The sequence below is a fragment of the Lipomyces tetrasporus genome (genome assembly GCF_029532465.1).
Source record: "Lipomyces tetrasporus strain NRRL Y-64009 chromosome Unknown POJ06scaffold_7, whole genome shotgun sequence".
NCBI lineage: Eukaryota > Fungi > Ascomycota > Lipomycetes > Lipomycetales > Lipomycetaceae > Lipomyces > Lipomyces tetrasporus.
This window is the reverse complement of record NW_026611602.1, coordinates 1,343,550-1,366,360: the sequence shown is the minus strand read 5'-3', so window position 1 is coordinate 1,366,360 and position 22,811 is coordinate 1,343,550. Positions and strand designations below refer to the sequence as shown.

The 22,811-nt window shown below is 47.4% G+C and overlaps 9 protein-coding genes across 9 annotated transcripts; 8 read left to right on the top strand and 1 right to left on the bottom strand.

The window, feature by feature from the left end:
* Positions 1 to 36: 36 nt before the first annotated feature.
* Positions 37 to 448, top strand: POJ06DRAFT_269575 (uncharacterized protein; the record flags this gene model as incomplete). Its single annotated transcript, XM_056189379.1, has 2 exons — positions 37 to 244; positions 294 to 448. 2 exons carry the CDS (start codon positions 37 to 39, stop codon positions 446 to 448), a joined length of 363 nt encoding a protein of 120 aa, XP_056042966.1.
* Positions 449 to 761: 313 nt separating this feature from the next.
* POJ06DRAFT_257181 (uncharacterized protein) lies at positions 762 to 1,717 on the bottom strand. Its single transcript, XM_056188117.1, has one exon. The coding sequence runs from the start codon at positions 1,351 to 1,353 to the stop codon at positions 1,114 to 1,116; it is 240 nt and encodes a 79-aa protein (XP_056042965.1). The 5' UTR covers positions 1,354 to 1,717; the 3' UTR covers positions 762 to 1,113.
* Positions 1,718 to 1,762: 45 nt separating this feature from the next.
* Positions 1,763 to 1,924, top strand: POJ06DRAFT_186933 (uncharacterized protein; the record flags this gene model as incomplete). Its single annotated transcript, XM_056184778.1, has 1 exon — positions 1,763 to 1,924. A coding segment is annotated over one exon (162 nt), but the record flags the coding sequence as incomplete, so codon positions are not given.
* Positions 1,925 to 4,830: 2,906 nt separating this feature from the next.
* POJ06DRAFT_257173 (uncharacterized protein) lies at positions 4,831 to 5,709 on the top strand (the record flags this gene model as incomplete). Its single annotated transcript, XM_056188116.1, has 4 exons — positions 4,831 to 5,258; positions 5,307 to 5,498; positions 5,545 to 5,629; positions 5,675 to 5,709. Coding segments are annotated over exons 1-2 (308 nt in total), but the record flags the coding sequence as incomplete, so codon positions are not given.
* A 1,218-nt stretch (positions 5,710 to 6,927) lies between these two features.
* Positions 6,928 to 9,657, top strand: POJ06DRAFT_276938 (glycosyl hydrolase). Its single transcript, XM_056189693.1, has one exon. It carries the CDS (start codon positions 7,317 to 7,319, stop codon positions 9,474 to 9,476), a length of 2,160 nt encoding a protein of 719 aa, XP_056042962.1. The 5' UTR covers positions 6,928 to 7,316; the 3' UTR covers positions 9,477 to 9,657.
* Positions 9,658 to 12,410: 2,753 nt separating this feature from the next.
* On the top strand, positions 12,411 to 13,702 carry POJ06DRAFT_291928 (glycoside hydrolase; the record flags this gene model as incomplete). The annotated part of the gene is made up of 4 exons (XM_056190374.1): positions 12,411 to 12,491; positions 12,549 to 12,767; positions 12,814 to 12,847; positions 12,914 to 13,702. 4 exons carry the CDS (start codon positions 12,411 to 12,413, stop codon positions 13,699 to 13,701), a joined length of 1,122 nt encoding a protein of 373 aa, XP_056042961.1.
* An 85-nt stretch (positions 13,703 to 13,787) lies between these two features.
* POJ06DRAFT_257166 (uncharacterized protein) lies at positions 13,788 to 14,385 on the top strand. Its single transcript, XM_056188115.1, has 2 exons — positions 13,788 to 14,136; positions 14,233 to 14,385. Exons 1-2 carry the CDS (start codon positions 13,802 to 13,804, stop codon positions 14,324 to 14,326), a joined length of 429 nt encoding a protein of 142 aa, XP_056042960.1. The 5' UTR covers positions 13,788 to 13,801; the 3' UTR covers positions 14,327 to 14,385.
* A 1,799-nt stretch (positions 14,386 to 16,184) lies between these two features.
* On the top strand, positions 16,185 to 17,577 carry POJ06DRAFT_212521 (uncharacterized protein). The gene is made up of 2 exons (XM_056185460.1): positions 16,185 to 16,707; positions 16,765 to 17,577. Exons 1-2 carry the CDS (start codon positions 16,353 to 16,355, stop codon positions 17,466 to 17,468), a joined length of 1,059 nt encoding a protein of 352 aa, XP_056042959.1. The 5' UTR covers positions 16,185 to 16,352; the 3' UTR covers positions 17,469 to 17,577.
* Positions 17,578 to 20,826: 3,249 nt separating this feature from the next.
* POJ06DRAFT_257157 (uncharacterized protein) lies at positions 20,827 to 22,338 on the top strand. The gene is made up of 4 exons (XM_056188114.1): positions 20,827 to 21,457; positions 21,521 to 21,522; positions 21,581 to 21,989; positions 22,020 to 22,338. Exons 1-4 carry the CDS (start codon positions 21,093 to 21,095, stop codon positions 22,027 to 22,029), a joined length of 786 nt encoding a protein of 261 aa, XP_056042958.1. The 5' UTR covers positions 20,827 to 21,092; the 3' UTR covers positions 22,030 to 22,338.
* Positions 22,339 to 22,811: the final 473 nt, after the last annotated feature.

Genomic DNA, 22,811 nt, shown 5'->3' with positions numbered 1-22,811 from the left:
AAAGGTCGATACGCAGATTCAAAGCGAAATTCCGGAATGTCGCCGTCCATAAAGGAGCTAGAGGCTTTCAATTTTACAAAGACTGAAGTTTCAACTGGGTCCTTTTTTGACGAAGACAGGAGGCAGCAGGATCAGGAGCATGGGCAGAGTCAGTCTACACAAGAAGAGATCCTGAACGATGGGGAAACTGATAACGCGAATGGAGAGAACGCCATGATCTTTGAGGAATCTGAAGAAGCTACAGGTAAGAATTTTGAACGTGTTTTAAGTTGTGTCGAGCTAGACGAATATAGATGACAATGCCTTGGAGGCTCCTGTCAATATTGTTGCCCTGTTAGAGAGGATCGAGGTTCGCCTTCAGGGAAGGAAAAAAATGCAGACGAGGCTCTACAACTCATGGTCCCAAAGCATTACTTCATGGCCCAGCTCGCAGGAAAAGGAAAGATGAAAGCTTGTATGGACTCAGCGTTTCACAATTTTGACAAGGGTTTATATATGTCTCGAGTGATCAGAGGATGGGCAAATATATATGAACATACTGAGTATTTGCCTCCTCATAGCATGCGTGGCAGCACACTAAGTGGAGATCAGCGTTAGATGATGAAGATGTTCGTGAACAGTGTCTATCTTACTTTCGAGCCCTGCCTCCAAACGCGCGGTCTGCGACGAAGCTTAAGACATATTACGAGCAGGTCGTCTATCCTGAATTTACCGGCTCAATAAATAAAATTTCCGTGTCGTTACCTACTATTTCACGATACTTGAAGCTTTGGGGCTTTGCATTGAAAGCTCATACATACTAAGGATATCTACTATGATGGTCATGAGCGACCTGATGTTGTGGATTATAGCAAACATTGGGCTAGGACGATGATGAACTATAGAGCAAAGATGAGACAGTATGATGGGGAGGATTGCTCTGAAGTTATACTACCCAACCTTGAAGACGGCGAACAAGAAATTGTGCTGGTCACGCAAAGATGATTGCTATTTTAATAGCAATGACGACGTCAAAGTAACTTGGACGGAAAAAGGGGAGTCCGTTATCAAGAAGAATGGCCAGGGCTTAGGCTTAATGGTATCCGACTTTTACTGCGCATGCCATGGCTCCCTTCAATTTGAAGGACAATACGCCCGAGCTGTCATCGAACCTGGGAAGAACCGCGATGGATTCTGGGTATCAGATAACATGGTCCAACAACTTGGCAAGGCAATTGACCTTTTTGAGAAGTTACATCCTGGGTGCATTGCCTTATTTTGCTTCGACCAGAGCAGTAACCACCAAGCGCTGCCTCCGGATGCTGCGGTTGTCAGGAAACTTACATTAAACGACAAGCCAGCGAAGCAATTCATCAGGCCAGGATACTTCGAGCGAGAAGGGCAGCGTTATAGCCAAGACATATGCCACCCCGAAGGACACGCTCTGTTTGGATGGCAGAAAGGCATGCGCACCATCCTTCAAGAGCGTCAGCTCTGGAATGACAGCCTCCCTCGCCTTTGCCAGGGGAAGGCAGCCGAGATCAACCTCTCCCAGCCGACACAGTGCTGTGCTACGCACTTACTGTCACAGCAGCCTGACTTCCTCTCGCAGCCATCGCGGCTCGAGATTGTTGTTCGATCGCATGGGCATTTGTTCTCCATGTATCCGAAGTTTCATTGCGAATGCAACTTCATCGAGCGGGTCTGGGGATACGCCAAAAGGCAAACACGAGTGGAGTGCGACTATTCCTTCGCGGCGTTGAGAGAAAGGGTTCCCCGTATCTTGTCCGAGGTCCCAGGTAATCGCGTCCGTCACTTCGCTCGTTTAGCCTGGCGCTACATCCATGCGTACTCAAAGGATCTTGATGGCAGGGCCGCAACGTTTGCAGCTAAGAAATATAAGTCTCATCGCAGACTTCCAGAGAGCTTCGAACTTGACGTAAGCAGCGACGGCTCCTGAGTGATGGCTGTATCGTTCGTCTGGGACTGCCTGCCCGATATGTAGTATTTAACGTTGTAGTTTATATGCTATTGGTGTTCGCACTGCGTTTATTGGGCTGTGTCGGATGCGGATATCCGCCTAATTTGACCGTATCCGCCATCCGCCATCCGCCATCGCGAGTTTGGCGGATTTACATCCGTCATCCGTCATCCGCCATTACAAGTTTGTCGGATCCTCATCCGCCGTCTTGTCGAATAAATCCGCCTTCCTATCCGACTTGATCGGATAAATCTAAAATGATTACACTAGCCTAATTAGGTTAGAGGATTTCCTTTGATAATTTAGCGCCAAACGTTATCTGGAAATCAAAATTTTACCCGTTTTCGTTGATACGACTCTCTCACCTTAAGTAAATAATAAAATAGTCAGGATTACAAGACAATGTGCTTGTCAGCAAACGCGTGCGACATCGACGATCTGCATTCTGTAAGCGCGTCGACGAGAATGTGCAATGTTCTGCCTGAGAATTAATCCAGTTTTTTCAAATCTCGAATACAAACCTCGAAATCCATAGCTAACTCCTTCGGACATTGCGATATAATATATCCTCGCGGAACTCTAACCGTTTCGAGAATATACACTTCTCAGACATCCATATCCGCCAACTTAAAATGCGGCGGATATTTATTCGAGGCGGATAATTTGGCGGATAGAATCCGCCATATCCGCCCATCCGTCACAGCCCTAGTTTATTCTTTTGATTGATTTCGTGTTTGCACTTCGTTTGTCTCTGCTCTATATTCAGGATTTAATATAATTGTGCATGATACTAAGAAGACGAGGTTGCTGTATCATACAACAGCCGGACACCAGGGTTCAGGGTTAGGCAAAATATCGAAAATTAGGGCCGCCAGGGTTAGGGTTAACCACGATTGTCGGGACTCCTTTAGTCACCATAGATAGCACTGGCGTACACGCTCACATGTAGCGGAGATGACAGACCAAATAAGCTGGGTTAAGCTGGGTCCGCTACAGCGAGTCCATTTAGGAAATTTCAAATATCATGTTAGTGAACTTTGCGAAATTTTTAAAGAAATTAGATGTATAATAACTATTAATGAATTATGCAAATTTAAAGGCGGATAAAAAGGCGGATGGCGGATGCGGATATGGGAAAATATGGCGGGTATCCGTGGCGGCGACGTCCTCCCAGTCGGAGTGGTCTAAGAGCTCTTTGTCGGAAAGATAGTTCATCTTCAAAACATGTATTCCTTTTTTATCTTCTATCTAAGGGAAGATTGCTGCCCTTTATAAATCTACGCTCCTCTCTCTTGGGCAACCAGGCGACTGGGCATCCTCAGTGTCAAAATATGGCTAGGACGAAATCCTGCAGAGTAACGGGCCTTGGAGACTTTCTCATAGAGCTCGTCGACTTCCTCAAGGGACAAGCCCTTCGTCTCATAGACAAAAAGATAGACAAATGCAACCGAAAAAAGACAGAACGCCCCAGATGAAAAATACCTTGGGTCCCAAGTTCGCGTTTCCTGGTCCAGAATCGACCATGTAAGGAGTCACATATCCAATGCCAAAGTTCCACAGCCAATTCGACATTGTGCAGAGAGCGACACTTTTTGATCGAGTCTAGGGCTAGGGCTGTTGACGATACGATATCGGCACTATTTTTCCATATCGTCAATCGGCATCGTCTAACTTAAGGTCTGCCGATATATATCGTCAATCGGCATCGTCTAACTGGAAGTCTGCCGATACGATATCGTCGTAATTTGACGACTGCCGATACGATATCGTCACCGATAATTGGAAGTGGCCCTTACAAATTGGGCTCGGGCTCACCTACCAAAACGGAAAAGTCTTGTGCCGTTGGCATCATTAACTCATCCAGATTCATTTATTCGTCATCATCCAGAAACGTGTGACACGGATCAACAGAGCGTGTAAGCAGTAAGCAGCGTGTAAGCAGTAAGCCGTCGTTGTAGCGAGCTCTCGAACTTAGAACTAGTAACAACTAGATTATTTGATGACCAACCCTTGTCAAAGTTGGCTCTGTAATTGGTGGCGGATACACAAGGACGAGTATCAGATGGCAGCAGCAGCCAGGGATTATCTGGCGATCCCTGCCTCTGAAGTTGCTGTAGAGCGGCTGTTTAGCACAGCCAGGGATGTCTTAGGTATCCGCAGACATTCGTTGAAGGGCGATACCATAAGAATGCTGATGTTGATTCGCGACAGTTTCAAGTGGTAGGGGCCCAGGGCAGCGTGAGTGCGTTCCAATGTGCCTTCGTGTTCGTTAGTCTTTTTTTCCGGCATTTGATGGTGACCCATCTGGGTGATTTACGAGTTATTTTTCGTCTCAGTCTGGTTAAACAGTGTCAACATGCGTCCGCTTGGCTACTGGCGTCTTTTTCGGTTCCTTGCCTCTAGTGTACATAGCTCGTGAACATTTCCAACGTTGATCTTTGCGTTAGCATTCATTATTTTTAGTTTATTTTTATAATAAATTTCTTTTTAGTTTAACAGTAGTACTCAATAATTGTCACAAATGCTGGATAGGGACTATTGTTTGAAAACTCGCACGCTGACCACAAGAAACCTAAGAATTCAATGTATCAGAATATTGCCGATTTGACGATATCGTCAGACCCTTTGCCGATATCGTATCGGCAAACTCAGGTGCTGACGATTTCTATCGTCAATCGGCAATCGTCTAACTGGAAGTCTGCCGATATCGTATCGTCATTCATGGATACGATATCGCCGAGTTTTGCCGATATCGCATATCGTATCGCCGGACTTTTCTGGCCGATGATATTATCGCCCATTTTATCGCCAACTTGGCGATATCGTATCGCCTATATCGTCCAAATACGATACGATACGATATCGCCAACTTGGCGATACAGGGGGGGGGTAATGTGGTGACCGATGAAACACTAGAAGTATAAGTAGAGGTCGTCAACTCCTTTGGATATCACCAATTGACACGACTCTATTGAAGTAGGACATCCAGTTTTAATCGAACCTGGCTATCAAAACTATCCGTATCTCTATAATATCAGATCCCAATGTCTAACAGATCCCTCCGCAGTCCAGGCACAAGTCACGAGCCGGATAACCTTCCTCCCCGTTTGCGTCGCGAAGTCGACTATTACCTCCTCAATGATGGTAGTGATGAGGAAGCTGTGCCTGAGGATCGACTTCCGAAAGTACCTCGATTAGATTCAGAATCAACGATTGATGGATCAGGGGGATCTGTCGATAATGTCGCACGCACAGATGTCTTACCTGAAGAATCTGCTTCTCAGGTACTAGAAGACACGTCAGTTGCCGGTAGTACGTTCCACACATCAAACCGATCCCGAGCCAGACCTGTTACTGAGTGGCTCTGGGCATACTTCACTATCACAGAACTACCCAATAAGCAGGCATTGGCAACAATTCCGTTTTGTTTTCTTCTTTGTCGATTATTTGTTTGTCTTTCTATACGTACATATGGGGACCGTTCCCTTCTTCTGTTCTTCTTTTATTTTTGTTTAATTACGGGTCATTTTTTTCAAGTAATCCGCTGCAAAGTGCCAATGTGTGTTAAAAAATTAGAGCCAAAGTCTTACTTGGCCGAACCCCATACAGGAAGAGAGTCACGTGCGCTTTGGGGCGATACGATACGATATTCATCCATTATATCGTATACAGTATCGGCTTAAGCGATATTATAGGCGATATTATCGCCCAAAATATCGCCAGGAATTTTCCTCTAGCGATATCGTGTCCAGCCCTAAGATCCAGTATCGTAGCCATAGAGAATACCACCAAAGCAGGCAAAACTGGCAATCACGATGGAGGGCCAGAAGGAGCCTTGACTAGGCCGTTCAACGTTAAGAGCAAGTTTCATTGCAGTAGAACGAGGGCCAATATTATGGGTGAAGAAAGTAGTCGGCAGCCAAGGAATTGCAATCACCCCAAGTTGGGTTGGATTGTTGTTCTTGTAGTTTGACTTTCGCAAGGGCCAAGGCTGGGCAGCACACTCTCAGGCGGACAATTGCTCAAATTTTGGGAAATCTGCGGGGTCGGTTCGCCGATAAGGCGGTGACTGTTGTTCACCGTGTCTTGGTTGGTTGTTTGCTGAGACGTAATAAAACTTTTGATAAGACTTCAGACGGAGCTTGGCGCGAGCTTGCGTGTGGCTAGTAGAGTTTACTACAGTAGTCTATGTTGGCATTTGTTAGTCGACAGTGCGAATCGGCGTGGCGCGCATGTCTCACTCTAAAAGTGGGACTGCGGGGTAACCGCCCCGGTTGAGGGACTGCGGGGTAATCACTCCCCCTCAACCGGGGCGGTTACCCCGCAACGGCATTGACGCGGTGCACTTGGCCTGCATTCTCAGGCCTGCAGCGGCTTATTCTCGATGTGGAATAGTGCGAGACGGTTTCAAGCATCGCTTGAGCCGGATGAGCAAAGAGATAAATTCATCATTCAAGACACATTACTCGTGTGCGGCGTTGATCGACGACAACTCGGTCATCTGCCCCTCGTCATGTAAAATGCATACCCAAATCAGCAAGCTAACTTCAACTTCTGGTGGCCGACGAAGACAATCCCGCGTATCCCCACGCATTAGTTTTGCCTGGCAGCCATTCATACCGTAGCCAGGGGCCGTCCGAAAGGGCATTAGTCAAATTGCGTGGCCCACATGCTGATGTGTGGTGCCGCCTATTGCACCATCCCGGGTTAGCATTGAACAACTTCCTGGCACGTCCTTGAACATAGAACTATGACAGCAGGTAAATCATTTACTCCGCATCGACATCCTGGGCCCGCAGCAAGCGAAGCAACTTAACTCGCTTCAGTGGCATGTGGAAATGGCTGCTGGGCGGAGTGCGAAGTCGTCGCCTCAGTAAGGGGATCTTCATTAACCGCCTTACCTCGAGGACGCACCACCGGTCTGGACCCCAGCTTGGCCTAGCTTCGCAACTAGGACCCGGCCTTTGCTATCGTAGACAATTTTTTTAGAATAGCGCTGGCGAGAACCTAAAAACAGTAACTTTGTTGGGCCAGGTGGGTGGGATTGTCATGTCAATTACGGAAATATTGGGCCCGGAAATCCTCCGCTGACCTTTGCACTGACCATTTCCTCCCCGCCTTATGCAATCATTTTCTTCAGTCCTGCAATAGGAATTCTGTTTGCTTTTGTAATTACTGCCTTTCATTTTAATTGCAGATCTGCGAGACTTCTCCTCATTTTGCCGCGAAGCGCGGCAATTTTCGTTCTGGCCCGCCACTTCCCCGCTCATGGACAAGATATAAATGAAGCAGCGGGCTTTGCACTTTTGTAGAATTGTCCGATAAGCATTAAACACATTTCAGCTGAGAGAGAGTCATGGTTTCTGTAACATCATGTGTCCTCATTGCGCTGTTTGCTTTCGGCCACCTGGTGCGGTCGTATTACACTGAGGAGTACCGTCCGCAGTTCCACTTCACTCCCGAGAAGAACTGGATGAATGATCCGAACGGGCTTGTGTATCACAATGGAAAATATCATCTGTTTTACCAGTACAACCCCAATGGGACCACATGGGGCTACATGTCGTGGGGACATGCTGTCTCAACCGACCTCGTGCACTGGAAGCACTTACCGATTGCCCTCGAGTGCGAGGTTGATTCCAATGGGAACGTTTTGGAAATGTTTTTCTCTGGTTCCGCCGTGGTCGATGCTAATAACACGTCGGGCTTTGCTATTCCACTTGGCAAGGACCGCCGCGGCAAAGTTATCTATTCGCAACCAATGGTGGCCATCTACACCAGCAACTATCCTACAGCCCACACCCAGTCCAACGGCGTAGTCATTCAAGAAGGCCAGCAGTCCCAGTCAATCGCGTTCTCCAACGACGACGGCCTAACATGGACCCAATACGAGGGCAATCCTGTCATTGAATCGCCACCATCAGAGTATGCTGACCAATACAACCAGTTCCGCGACCCGTTCGTGTTTTGGCACTCTCCATCGTCAAAGTGGATCATGGTTGCATCTCTGGCAATGAAGCAAATTCTTCTAATATATTCATCCGACAATCTGAAGAATTGGGCGTTAGAATCCCAGTTCGGGCCGTATAACGCAAGGTTTGGCCAATGGGAGTGTCCGTCATTGTTTCCTCTCTATGTGGATGGCAATACGGCGGCAGAAAAGTGGGTCATCCTCATGGGAATCAACCCCGGCGGTGTCATTACCGGATCTGGCACCCAGACCATCATCGGTTCTTTCAACGGAACCACTTTCGTGGCCGATCCGACGGATGTGACCGACCCCACGCAGATCCCGGCAGGCGCTACCGTGTTCCAGGACTTTGAGTCGACTTCGTCCACATTTGAAGAGCTAGGATGGACTGCCACCGGTGACTTTGCCGGCCTCGGTCCCCAGCAGGCGTCGACCGTTGATGTGTGGAATATCATGGGCTATCTCGGAAAGGGGGTGCTGACAACCTACCTGTTTGGCGATGTCGCGAAGGGTACCATCACGTCACCGAAATTCACAGTCACCAAGAAATATATCAGTTTCCTAATTGCTGGCGGTTACTATCCATATAATCCGGCCACTGCTGGAACTGGTGACGACAATCAGGTCTCAATCGGTCTCGTTGTCGGCGGCCAGGTCGTGCATTCCCAGACGGGAACGGACACGGAAAGCCTTGTGTGGCGAAGCTGGAATGTGGCTGGCTGGGTCGGAAAGGAGGCGTACTTAGTTGTCACCGATGTCAACACTGGTCCATTTGCCCACCTACATGTTGACGAAATTGTCTTTTCCGACACCCCCAAGGACGAGGCTAACTGGAACGATCTCGGGCCCGATTACTATGCCGCCGCGACATATAATGGATTGCCGACCAGTGAGCGCATCGTGATTGGATGGATGAACAACTGGGCTTATGCCCAAAATATTCCGACCACTCCTTGGCGCAGCGCAATGAGTGTTCCACGCAAATTAGCCCTTAAGACCATCAACAACAAGGTCCGAGTTGTGCAGCAGCCAGTGTCGTCCCTGTCATCGCTCTACACCTCAACGTTGTATTCTCGCAAGTTCACCGCCCTCCAGTCTGGCTACTCGAAGATCTACGTGCCATCCCCTTACAATGCGAGGATGAAGGTTACGCTGCGGTTCACTCGAGGCACAGGAACCAAGTTCGGCGTCGTCCTGCGGTCGAACGCGACCAACAGCCAGGAGACAGTCATCGGATACGATTTTCTTGGCCAAAATGTGTTCGTTGATCGGTTCAAGGCGGGCGACAACTCGTTTGTAGATTGGGAACCGAATCCATACCCAGGCTACTTTATTGCGACCATGCCAACGAAATCGACCGATGCGATTACGCTGACCATCCTCCTGGACTGGTCTTCGGTCGAGGTGTTTGATGGCTTGGGCCAGATCGCCATCACGTCCCAGATATTTCCGCTGGATGACAGCGCCCAGGTCAAGTTGTTTTCCGAGGGGGGAACGACAAGGTCTGTTTCTGTTTCTATTAACGGCATGAAATCAGCCTGGTAGTAGCTTGTGTGAATTGTGGGGAAGGGACTAAAGTTATAGGTGAATGGGTTTGGTTACTTAAAGGAAGCCGGATGTGTGAATGTTTCATATCACTTTTTCGAGGACAAAATCATGGAAAATTTAAGGTTATGACTTTTTTTTTGTAGCTTAGAAATTTTAAATATATATTGATTGTTATGGTTCTGGTATTTCAAGCCTGGGGCGGTCGAGCAACCCAAGTGGGTAGATTTCAAGCCATCCGTTCTGTTATAAGGCCGGCTTGACGATTCGAATGAGCGTCAATCGAAGGGGGTCGGAAATCTTGTAAACGCTAAGATCTACGCAGGTCCACGGCATTGGCTAGGTTGATACATTACAAGACAGTTGCGCTAAAGACGACCGGCTGGGATGGACTGGACTGGATGACAGATAATGTACGAAGTTATTCTATAACGTAGCAAAAGGCTATTCGGGCCTTATGTCTTCCCCCCCCCCTACTTTGAAGTTCCCAAGTCAACTCTCATCGATCGAATGGCTGGAGCTAAATCGCATACTCAGTCTCACGAAAGCTATCAGATCTTCTCGAACGCGGAGGAAAATATACCAGTACGATGGATTACACGTCTTACAGTGACAGGACCCCGCAACACCGGCGTTGTTGAAAGACATGGCTGAAGAGTGAAGACATTCATACTCAATGCGAATGACCCAGCTGGTCGAAAGTCAGAATGCTGAACTAACGATTCTACGGAAGGAGCTTCAACGGTGTAGGGATTTGCTTTACACCCGTAAGGAACGAACCAAGGGCAAGAGGATCAAATTACAGGGCGAGTCTGGGTTTAGTACAGAGGAAGGATTAGTTCCCGAGGCGGAAGAGCAACCGAAGGAATAACGACCTCGTGGGCGGCCACGTAAGCGCCCAATTGAAGAAGTAGATAAAAGAGAAGAAGATGAAGAATTAGAGAATAGTTCTAGCTAGTCGGAGTTGGATTTGGTCAATTGTGTGACGCGTAGGACAAGGTCAAAGTTAGGAGTTTCAATTTAGTGACCGAGTCCCCAATACATTACGTTATTTGTAACAGAAGGTACAGAAAGTTGCCGGTTTAGACAAGGCACACATCACGATATACTGAACACCGCCTCCAACAACCTAGGAGACCCAAAACCTAGCTCACCATCAACTTCAACCGGAGCGGAATGTGTCCTGCTAGGGGACCAGATGGCTTTCGGCCCGTACTCGCGCATGCATTCAATAAAATTTCGGACGCGGACGGCATTTTTCGTCCTTGCTCGACGACTACACTAGGATACCGTACGAATTCATGATCCATGTCAGGCCTACAAACTGTCTGCCGAAAACTAGATACGAATTCTACTTTAACGTTAACTTTATTTTACTTTAAGTTATTCTATATTTCTATTTCGTTTTATGCAAAATTAGTCGACCTTCTTGGTTCCCAGTCGTGTTTGCCGGGAATGACTTTAGTTGTTAGGCACTATGTGGTCGGACTGAGCCGTAACCCAATCCATGCCGTCCGGGGTTTCAAGCAAAAAATCAGTGGGGCTGATTATTGATTTTTCGTCGGGGTTAGGGTTTCGAAATAATCAGTGAGAATCAGCTCGGGGAGCTGAAACTCACGGGCTGATTATTCCCGTTACCCTTCCAAAGTGCCACTTACCCTCACTTACTACAACGCGTGTATGGTACGCTATCTTTATGGTCACGCTCCTTGAAGGAGCCCTAACCTCTCTCATCCACGCAGTAGTTATAGTCGCTCACTGCGTCGCTGCCTCGTCATGACCAATAGAAGTAAATAGACTATTCGAACCGGCTGATTTTTCTGATTCCGATGCTACAAATGTGTAGCTACCCGGCGTACCTCTGGCGCGTCTCATAGTGAGTTACCCGGTTCGCCCTCATTCGTCCTCACCTTTTGCTACGTTGCCTGATGCGGTCAATCATCGAAGTAGAGGCGCCTGAACTGCACGTAATATGGCTCGGTACAAGAACGCGTTGGCGGTGGATGAGAAATACTCACATGTGATCCACCCAGCCGGGACAGTCGCATTATTCCGCGTACTTCGACGCATCGGGCCGATCTAACCGACTTCTCCATCATCCTCGGCTGGCGCCCGACGCGGCGAAGCCACACGTTAAAACTCTGCCGCCGTCAACCAAATCCCCCTCAAACCCGTGAGGCCGTTGTAGGTAGAGAACACCAGACCAACAAATGACGCTCGGCGAGCTAATCATTTGATCAAGTTCTATCTCTTTGGCTGATAGCGCTTGTTCAATTAAGGCCTTCACCACCGTAAACTCCAGCATTGTTGACGAGAATGTGTGACATGCATGTCGATAGTCGGCGTCGACATTTGCTGCTGCGGGTACAGTGGAGGCTTCCCAAGATTAACTTTCTAGCCTTACCCAGTCCCGTGGGTTAATATAGATCCAACAGATTAGTTTCTTGCCCCTTTAGTAGCCAGATCGCACTAGAAGCTCAGTTTACGGAGCACCCAAACATGAAATACTCAGATTAAATGAGTACCGCGCCATCTCCAGAGAGCCAAAATCTTTTGATAGCTTTGCGATGACATTGAATGCCCCCAACCGATTGCAGGGGTAGTGAGATATTAAACCCTCTTCCAGAGGGCGACACCCGTGTTACATTGACTTCTTCTAATTCGTTCTTTAAAGGAATTGAAGTAGTAATGCAAGAGTAATATTGCTTGTAAAATATCGCTCTAAACCTTATGGGATGCATACGGCCAAATAGCGCTATGGGTTAATTTAACGTGGCTGATATGGTAACCGCCAGTTAAGTGTTGATAAGGAGCTGGATGAAGTTCAGCATGCGATAATCTTTGGTAGTATATATAGTAGTATGTCTTGTCTGTGTCTTTCTAACCGTGCTCAGTCTCTTGAAGCATCTCTTCTCTTCGAGGCGTTTTTCTACAATGAAGCTTTTAATTTTCCTAGCAATATTTCTAGTTGGCCCCTGCCAAGTCCAGGCAAAGGCAGTATTTGCCCATTTCATGGTACATCGAATGCCCTTTCTGTTCTTTCGCATCTTGTGTCTCTAACTACTATGATAGGTGGGAAATGCCGCGAACTACTCTATAAGCAACTGGGAAAATGATATCTCTCTCGCTCAACCAGCCCATATCGATGCATTTGCGCTCAACATAGCATATAACGACCCTACAAGTGCTGATTCCCTGCTTAACGCATTTTATGCTGCTAATAGCCTTGGCTTTAAACTGTTTCTCTCTTTTGACTATGCTGGAAATGGCCCCTGGCCCGAAGAGGATGTGGTTGGCCTTTATACTTAACTACGGGACAAACACTGCATACTATCAGTATAACGGACAACCATTTGTGTCTACCTTTGAAGGTCCAGATAGCGCCTCCGATTGAACTACAATCAAATCACAAACTGGTGGTTGCTTCTTTATGCCAGACTGGTCCTCACTTGGTGCTAAGGCTGCTCTAGAACCAGGTGTTGCAGATGGACTTTTCAGCTGGGCAGCATGGCCTTGGGGTGGAAATGATATGAACACCTACACTGATGCTTCATACTTACAATTTCTTATTGGATTGCCATATATGATGCCCGCATCTCCTTGGTTCTTTACCAACTTGCCTGGCTACAACAAGAACTGGCTATGGCGTGGCGATGACTTATGGTATGATCGCTGGCAACAAATCCTTTTCGTCCAACCTGAATTTGTCGAAATCATCTCCTGGAACGACTATGGCGAATCCCACTATATCGGTCCTCTATATGACAACGCGTTCGCTCTCTTCACCATTGGGCAAGGACCATACAATTATGCTGCTAACATGCCACATGACGGCTGGCGGCTATTCCTCCCGTTTGTGATTGATACATACAAAAATGGTATTGCTTCTATTACTCAGGAAGGTTTGGTGTCTTGGTATCGCCTAAACCCCGCTACCACATGTGCTACTGGTGAGACAACAGGCAATACAGCTAGCCAATTACAAATTGAGTTCGAACCATATGGCATCGTACAAGACAAAGTCTTTTACTCTGCACTTCTCGCTTCATCTGCAACAGTAACGGTTAGTATTGGTGGCGTCGTTCAAACTGGAACTTGGGAAAACGCTCCGGGCGGCGGAATCGGTATATACCATGGGAGTGTGCCGTTTAATGGCGACACTGGCGAGGTGATAGTGACAATCTCAAGATCTGGTACCTATCAATTAGAACACCGACCTCTTTAATGGCTCAGACGCTAGCATAACCTCTCTGCACACAGTAATTACTAATGGGCAATTAGAGGAGAATGCTTACTCGCAATTTTCCGATCTCGACATTCAAAACATGCTCAGAAAAGCCATCTATGCCACTGTCATTCCGCAGACCTGGCAGCTGTCAACTACGCCTGTAGGCCCTGTTGTGCTGACCTCCGGAGCAGCGTGTGGTACGCAGAATCCCCTTGAAGAATTTATTAGTGTCAGTGACGGTGATGCAACGTATATTTGCTACAACAATGAAATATACTATCTCGTTGGAGCTATCGGTCTCGCACAGACTTGTGTCGATTCCAATGTAGTAGGACTTCGGTGTACAAATCACGACTTTACACTGTTAGCCGGTGAGGACAAGCTGGATGGGACTGCTTGGGGAGGCGTCACAAAGGAAGACTTCATCATAGGGTAAAGCCACTATTCCATTTGATTAATTTCACTGATCCATACTTTTCGCCCTTTCTGTTTCCTCTAACTATATGCATTCGCTAACTGGACCAACAGGGCCTTGGCCACCTATGCTGCGAACGGAAATGCCAATGGGGGTGGTCTAGCTGACCCCAGCAATCCGCAGACCTTTCGAGCTTATACGACTTAGACGTCCGGGCACCTGGCGTCGTGACCATTCCTGTCTGCGGCGCACAAGAGGCATGGAACAACTGGGGGGCATACTCGTCTGTGTCTGGGCAGGGAAAGAGTGCTAATTATCCTTGTAATTAAATTGCTGAAATGCAGGCATGCTAAGCCTTCCTGATGCTAAAGAGGGGCAACCAAAGGGCAAGTCTTAAACGGCCGACAAAAATTGTGCAAAGTAAATTAGAAAAGTCATTTGAAATTTGATTTCCAACTTTTAGATTTTCGGTTTGGCTCCGATCGCCGCTGTGTATCATATGATGGCAACCCAAAAAACCAAAAAAAGTACCAGCTCTTTCAACAATTTTTATCTACACCACAGCATCGCCATTTACTCGAAATATATATTTAACTGTTAGCAAACATATTAGAGAGGTTCAGCAGCCATTTTTACGCCGTAAATTTACGCCAAAATCCCTAACCCTCCTTTTCTCGTTCACCTCTCATATCCATCTTCCACAGGTTATGAGCCCTGTTAGCGATATGTCTTCAACTACAACTGGTCCGTTCACAATTACAACGGCAACCTCAGTCGTACAAATCCATGTCTACGATGAAAAGAACTTTGTTGTTTGGGCAGCGAGACTCCAGTCACATCTCGTAGCCATCAATGTCTTGACTGCTGTTGGTTTCTACATAGAGGCTCGCAAAAGATAAGATTAAGATTTAGATCACTGGGTGTGGCTTTGTTCTTATACGAACCGTGTGATCATTGAAACTGGCCATCTTCGTCATTGTTTACTTCGTCTTGATGTCCTATTTCCGAAACAACGACGTCATCAACTAATGATCGCGATCGCTCAACCTGGGATTAAGGATATTACGTTGTGGCATCACTTAGGTCACCTAGGCTTGTCCAATATCCGATTAATAAAGTCTCATGATATGGCTCTTCACTTCAACTATAAAGATGTCACTCCTGATATCTTAATAATCTTATGTTGCAATGAAGTAAGTCGCTCCCATTGCCCGGGCATTGACCACCTTACTTCAAGTACGAGAAATCGTGTAGAAGTTACCTGCACCAGGGGCCGACGGAAAGGGGACGCCGAAATGGCCGAGCCCGCCAATTCCGACCATGCCGACAGTCTTTCTTGGACCTGCCCGATGACAGGGGCGAGTAATAATACTGCTTACGAGTATACAATTCGCAAGGTTTCATCGCATATTCTATTATTCAAGGCTCTACTAGAGTTTTCTGCGCTGGCTATCTCAACGAATTAATGGCTGCATATGTCATCCATCAACATCAACATCCTCATTGTTTCTAATGCCTCCGCATCGCCAGTAGATCTCTTCCTATATTAAACATTCTCCACTGACATCTCTGAGGATGGGATTGCTAAATAGTCTCTGCAACGGATGCCATCCTTGGATACTCATTGTTAGAGTTATTTAGGAATTCTCGTATGATGTAGCCATGAATAATCCTTACGATGGTCAGAACGCCAGTGTCTTCACAGCTATATGGGCTTGCCACTATTTTCTACCATATTATTGCGCTGATAGTATGTCTTGGGATCCAACTTGGAATACCCTCATCGCTTTAAGTTGGTACTATTTAGGGCCAGCGGCGTGGAGTGTGAGAACGAACAATGCTGACGCCGCAGCAAAGAACTTGTCCCTGACTCCGACTGACTTCGCAACACGAATACGACGAAGTGTCGGAGTGTCGGAGTGCGGTCTGCCGTCGTCGGTGCAACGGCCGCCGATTGTTAGCTCGGGCCTACTTTGCGTTGATAAGGGCGACGTTAGTCAGCAAGGTAGTCTACCAACTCCAAGCGTACAATAATCGGCTGATTTGCAAGCAGTGTCTCGGTATGTACTGCTAACTGCTGATGGCATCATAATCGTGTTCTTTTTTGTTCCCTGCTTATCCGTCAATATTAATATCGACAAAATATATAGTTATATATATATTATGGCTCGCTTCATCTCGGCCCCCCGCTTGCATCCTATCTGTGATATCCAATCACTTCAATCCCGCAAAAATGGTCAGCATCAAAGATGTCCGACGTTCCAATTCCAGTCTCACGGAGAAACCATCAGGCACGGTTGCCGTCTTCGTCGGTGCAACCAGTGGAATCGGCCTAGGTACCGTTAAACAGTTCGCCAAATACTCGAATGCGCCTAAAGTGTACGTTGTCGGGCGCTCCAAACAGTCTGCGACCCCGTTACTCCACGAGCTGGAAGTCTTGAATCCGAAGGGCATTTTCATCTTCGTCGAGACCGAAATATCATTGATCAAGAACGTGGATGCCGTGTGCGAAGAAATCAAAACGAACGAGCAAAAGCTGGATCTCGTGTTCGTCTCTCCAGGCTTTTTGTCCTCGGAAGGAAGGAAAGGTAAGTCCCCGAACCATCTCAGAGTGAAATGTAAATAGATCGTTAACGCCGCACCAGAAACTTCTGAAGGGATCGACATGTACTCCTCGCTCAGCTACTACGCCCGCCTGCGCATAGTCCACAACCTTATTCCTCTTCTGTCTGCTTCTCGCAATCCTCGCGTCGTGTCTATCCTGGCAGGGGGTAAAGAGAACGCCATCGACATCAACGATCTCGAATTGCGAAAAAATTACTCCCTGGTAATCGCGGCAAACTCAGCCGCAACCCAAATGACTCTCGCATTTGAAGAGCTGGCGAAGTCTTACCCCATGATATCTTTCTGCCACGTTTATCCCGGACTGGTTGCTACCGATATAATTACCAAGTTCACGGGCACTTTCAAAGGAATTTGGGTATTGCCGGCGATGCTGGCTAGGTGGACTTTGATTCCTGTGTTGCATCGTTTGGCGACGACGGTTGACGAGGCGGGTGAGAGAGGGTTGTTTGTTGCTACGAGTGCGAAGTATCCACCCGCAGAGCCAAATGATCCACTGGAGGTAGGTGTTGCTTTGCCAGACGGGGTGGAAGTTGCAAAGAGCTCTGTTTTGAATAGCGGGAAGGGCAATGGCGTGTACAGGATACATAATGACAGTGAGAGCGTGGAGAACGAAGCCGACAGTATATTGGAGGGTTATAGGTTGGATCAGGTGGACAAGACGATTTGGGAGCAGACATTGGAGGTGTGGAAAGCGGCGCTTGAAAAGAGTGAGTCTTTTAAGTAGCTGATTACTTTATTATTACATACTCAAGAGCTCAAGAAGGGGTCTCCTGCTTAATATCAACTATTCTCTGAATCCTGAACTCAAGTAATAATACTATAACTTAATGATCTAAGAATTAGGGAGCCATCAGACCTACTGATGAACCGAGTGAGTGAGTGAGCATTCGCTCAATTATTCGGTCCTGGAAGGTCAGCGCGCGAATAATTATTCGACGAATAATATTGGCAAAAACGAATATTCGGAACAGCCCTAGATTAAAGTATCAGGCGCCGCTTGGCAGAAATTATGGTGGTTGGTTAATTGCGCGTGGTTTGAATGTTGAGTAGCCAAAGTCTGACAGTGTGGTGGTGCTCACCGTAGAGCGCCGCAGGTGTGACAACTCAGTTTGTCCCTAAAATGACGTCGCTTGAGCCGAGGAGTTCAAATTACGAGTCAGCATATTTCAATACGTTACGAGAGAACACCAAGCATAGTCCATGACGAGAACCGCCTGGCTCTGGAGCAAGAAGCTACACTTGGACATACTGTATAACAAATCTCGCGCTTCTCTCATTGTTCTGGCGCCCACCAGTCAGCTTATCAGACTGTGGATGGCTGGTGCAGTCTACCCCAGAATAAGTTCGAACCTATGCCGGCCTCGTAACCGAACTCCACTGCGAACATGGGTATGAGATTATCCTTCATTTAAGTTGCTGAATGCCAACCTTACACTCGAGCAGAGCCGTTCTCTTAAGTTGTGTCACTGCAGCCCTCCTGCTTACAATGTCCTATCTTCATCGGCCCAGGGATCGCGGTTATTGACACCACTAGCGCTCTTTGTGTCAATGCCTGAAGTCAGAGCCATGCTCCCGAAGCGCAAGATCGGGTCGCGATCATTCTAGCAGTGTGCTTCCTCTTCTTCGCCGTCATCGTGATCAACATAAGGTCCAACTACGCCAGCCGTCTTCTCGCCTCGGGTTTCAACAGTGGCAGCCAACACAGCGGCCACTCCGTCCTCGACGAGCTGAAATAGAACGAGTCACCAAAAGCCCGAGTCGCTGACGGCATCCACGATGGCCATCCCACAGGCAATCCGCTCCTTCGGCACCGGAACATCCAGCAGCTGCGATCCTGCTCTCAGAATTTGTACATACCTAGCGGCACAAATCTGCTCATCAATTTGGCTAATCCAGAGGGCACAATGTCGAGGCTCTCATACGCATGGTTAGACCGCATCGACGTCGACATCTTCAGATTCAGTGCTAACGTGACTCCCTATCCCACTGCAGTACCCATACATCGGCTTCTCAATACAATCCCTCATGCCTGTCAACCCGGAGTCAGCTCAGCAGGGTATTATCATTTGCTGCGACATGGACTGGCCAACGACTGATACAATTTAACTGAGCTGCAGACACTCACATGTATCAACCAACCCAAAGTTCTATATCTTCTAAACTGGCCTCCCCCAAAAGGTTCATGCGATCAAACTGCCTTCATGAAAACCGGTGTCAAACACCTAAGTCCGCGTATCTTCATGTCCCCCTTAGGCGAGCCACTAATGATCATAGTTAGTTAGTTACTAACGATCAAACTAATTGCATGCACGAATTCGTAGTGGACCTCCGGACTTTTGTTCCCGATGTGGTGCCGAAGTTCAAGATAGAGCCTGTGCCCATCCGATTTGCAAATTTGACTGCGCTCCCGCAGGAGATACCGCTCGCTGTGATGGAGAAACACTACCAACTCCTGTTCGACAACAAAGACACGATTTTATTGTTCGATATTGACCGTGAGGCCCCGTTCGACTCTGCACCACCGGCCGGAACCCAACCGAATATTAATTCCTGCCATGTCCTCATGACCGAGGTAATGATGCCTTGACGCGGACTGCAGGTCTTCTCTGAACGACAGCATGCCGCGAAAGAGAAAGTCAAACCACAACACGGACGTATCTGTCGAGACTATGACCTTGCTTACAAGACGTTTTGCAGTCATGAGGACGTTTACATCGTCTACGGCGGAATTAGGTGTCCTATACACGACGAATTTGCCCTTTTTCTGCAGGAATACCTGACGTAGGAGTGGCGTCTGTCAGTCCGGACGGCATGACCTGGCATTCGAAATTGTAATGCCGGATTCAGAAAGCCGTGTTCACTTGTCTCCTCTCCTCCCATGAAGTCGATTCAATAAGCTCCACGCAAGTTGACCGCGAGCCTAGCGCAGATACCCCTATTCTATCACTCGTTTCAACAGCTGCTAATGTTGAGAGGCAGGGACAGTATCTATTACAGATGTGCCGTGCATTACTCGTGCTTACTCAGGAACAGGATCAAGAGGAACAGAGTGGTTTCAGAAACAAGTCCGCCATAGAGATCGAACGTGTATTAATAACTGGCACAGTCAGCACCGATCTTTGGTTGGGGTTCGAGGCTGCTCATGTCTCTTTCCACACTCGGTGCTCAAATATTCCGCTGGTTCAGGGCTGTCTCGGTGGATAACAGGTAGAGCGCCAGAGCATGACTCTGAAATTAACTCTTGCCAGAATGGAGAATCGTTTTTGTGACAAAATTATAAATTACATCGAAACTACGGAGTCATTGGAACTCGAAGGGTTAGGGTTAAAACAAGCAATGCTAGAGGTATACCGAGATGCCATCTGAAGCAACTTGCGCCGTCGTCCAAAGCCGCGGAATGGCAAGACTTCATGTCTGTTAGGGGAGCACACGAATAACGACTTTACGAATGTACGAATATTCGTAAGTCGAATATGATTTATATAAATAAATGGTTGTTGGCTGCTTATATAATATTCGTACGAATAAAATATGCGTTATTCGTAATTATTCCCGTAGTAGTTATTCGTTAATCCTAATAATACTAACATCCTCATATTTATACCCATCTCGCCGCAACACCAGACGCCTCATAGTGTCCGCGCTCGACGAGTTCCGCCGTAAGCTTAGTAAATCGCGTCCACTATTAGGACTGTCGGCGGATGGCGGATATGGCGGATGCGGATATCGAAAAAGTATCCGTCAGGTCCCAAATCGGCGGATTTAATCGAATAATTTCCTAATTAGGAAAGGTCAAGATGGTAGTTGAGCGTGGAGTATTTAATTAAGGCAGATCCTGAAGGCCAACGGTTCACACCCAGGCACTTGACACTAAGCTGTAAAAGGCAATTGGCTAACCTAATTAGATTAGCGTAGTAATTAGTGAATTTATTCGATCAAGGCGGATACAAGGCAGATTTTTATTCGACGAGATGGCGGAACTAGACTACGCGACAGGCTCGGTGCCCATTAGCTTTACCCTAACCTCCTGCTATAAGTTGCGTCTCAGCAAAACTACGAATAATTACGAATCGAATACGAACAAGACTCCCAAACGAATAGTCGAATACGAATATGAGTTGCGCCAAAAATGTCGAATACGAATAAGCCATGTTTCTCCTAAGCAAATTTATTCGTGTGCAGCCCTAATTGGGATTGTCAAAAATGCACTTTCAACAAAAAGAAAGACAACGTCACAATTACATAATTTGGCAATTTCATCATAATTTATAGATATACACACATAACTCATTTGCTGTATTCCTCGCCATTATATCTATCAACTAATTAAAACAGACCTTCCATCAAAATGCCTCCCCGCATTTTCTCCACCCTCCGTCGCCATCCTCTTCTTACTGCCGCTGCTCTTCTATGCTTCTCAGCAACCACTATCCCTGCTTATCAGGACTACCAGCTCTACATGTCCTATGGCCCCGGTGGACCGCCTTACAACGCCTTTGGCTGGTTCATTACCAGGTTCCTCATAACCCCTTTCACCCAGGAGATGTTCGGCGCGGAGGTATATCAGCAAAGAATCAACCAGGGCGAGACGACAACGTTCATTCATCTACCCGATGGCAAACTTCTTCCGCGACGGAAGGGGGAGATTCCCGTTGTGGGGCCGCATGCAGTGCCGCAGAGGCAGATTAACCAGTTGCCAAATGAGGAAATCAAAATGGTACGTATATCAATTATTGTATATCTATATCTGTATCTATATCTACATCTATATCTATGGATATACAGATGTACATTTAGATATACTTGTTAGCTCGCCTCTAACTTTTGAATGTGACAGAAACTCAACCGATGCCTTAAACGCCGTCGCAACTAATAATTCCAAATTGGTCAAACTGGCCCCCTCGCACCTCGAAAGGCACACTGATGCCATGTGGCTCACTGACGCTATTCCTCTATCATCCCGCATACAAGAAGCTGTGCAGACGCTAGGCGAAGTCTCTCACATCCACGGCACTAGCGACCATTCTGTCCACGTCGTGTTGTCTCCAGCAGATGCGAAGGAGGTTATTGACGCAGGCTGGGGCCAGCGACGTAGTTTCTCTAGATGGAAGCCTGTGGCGACTTTAACGAGGGCCAATGTAAATATTCCGGCGACGTATAATCTTGTTTATGCACCGAGGAATCAAGAGGAGATTGAGGTTGTTATGGAGCTTGTGAGGGCTAGTCTGCGTTATATGTCGGGGGGGGGGGGGGGGGGGGGGGGGGGGGGGGGGGGGCAGAGGTGATTTCCTAGGTTTGTCACCGTCAATCTGTTTGGTGGCAAGTGTATTCTGGGGAGATGAGAAGAAGAGAAAAATGATGACCTCACTCCACTCTTTAACACTTGAAGGGAACATAATACATTTGAGCTAGTTTGATATTCTCAAGGTATCGCGTCTATCTAGCTATACATTGATTGATCGAACTGCGCAATTTGGCATGGGAATGCTGCCTTGCAAACCCAATGGGCGAAGTCGCTTTGAATAGACCAGACCGTTACATGCCCCACAATCTGGTGCGCTCAGGCGATCGATACACAGGCTCGCCCTTTACGAGGATGGAATGACCTACCCCACTCTTGTACGATATCCAAGATGATGTAATTGATAGAGCATTAATGAAGTCAAGGACGAAAAGCGGACCATGGCTCACTATTGCTAATTTCTGCTGGGCTAGGGCTGAATCAGATGTTCTGCCGCAGGACAACAGTACTTGTGTCTGCTATGCGAAGATGTCGTGATTGCGATTCCGGATAGAGCCCAGCCGCATGGTTCCGACCGCCGCATTAGGTTAGTGACCCCTGTCAAGCCAAGCATTCCTCGGCCACATTTGTCCCACACTTGGCTCCGCACTGTTCGTCTATGACTTCACGATCGCCGGAAGTAGAGCACGAGTGCTCAATCGGTTCTAATCGCAAGAGCACGGATGATCTAGAAAGAGGACCTTGCAATTCGACTGGCCGAGTGAACGATCCAGAGCGCGTTTTGTGCCGGTTTGATGACATGCATTGTCGCACAAACTTGGTCAC

Excerpts from the sequence above, each read along its gene's own strand:
- POJ06DRAFT_257181 (XM_056188117.1), bottom strand. The coding sequence starts at position 1,353 with ATGAATTGCTTCGCTGGCTTGTCGTTTAATGTAAGTTTCCTGACAACC.
- POJ06DRAFT_276938 (XM_056189693.1), top strand. The coding sequence starts at position 7,317 with ATGGTTTCTGTAACATCATGTGTCCTCATTGCGCTGTTTGCTTTCGGC.
- POJ06DRAFT_257166 (XM_056188115.1), top strand. The coding sequence starts at position 13,802 with ATGCTCAGAAAAGCCATCTATGCCACTGTCATTCCGCAGACCTGGCAG. Across the intron at positions 14,137-14,232 it reads AAGGAAGACTTCATCATAGG|GGCCTTGGCCACCTATGCTG; the intron begins GTAAAGCCACTA and ends CTGGACCAACAG.
- POJ06DRAFT_212521 (XM_056185460.1), top strand. The coding sequence starts at position 16,353 with ATGGTCAGCATCAAAGATGTCCGACGTTCCAATTCCAGTCTCACGGAG. Across the intron at positions 16,708-16,764 it reads GTCCTCGGAAGGAAGGAAAG|AAACTTCTGAAGGGATCGAC; the intron begins GTAAGTCCCCGA and ends ACGCCGCACCAG.
- POJ06DRAFT_257157 (XM_056188114.1), top strand. The coding sequence starts at position 21,093 with ATGCCTCCCCGCATTTTCTCCACCCTCCGTCGCCATCCTCTTCTTACT.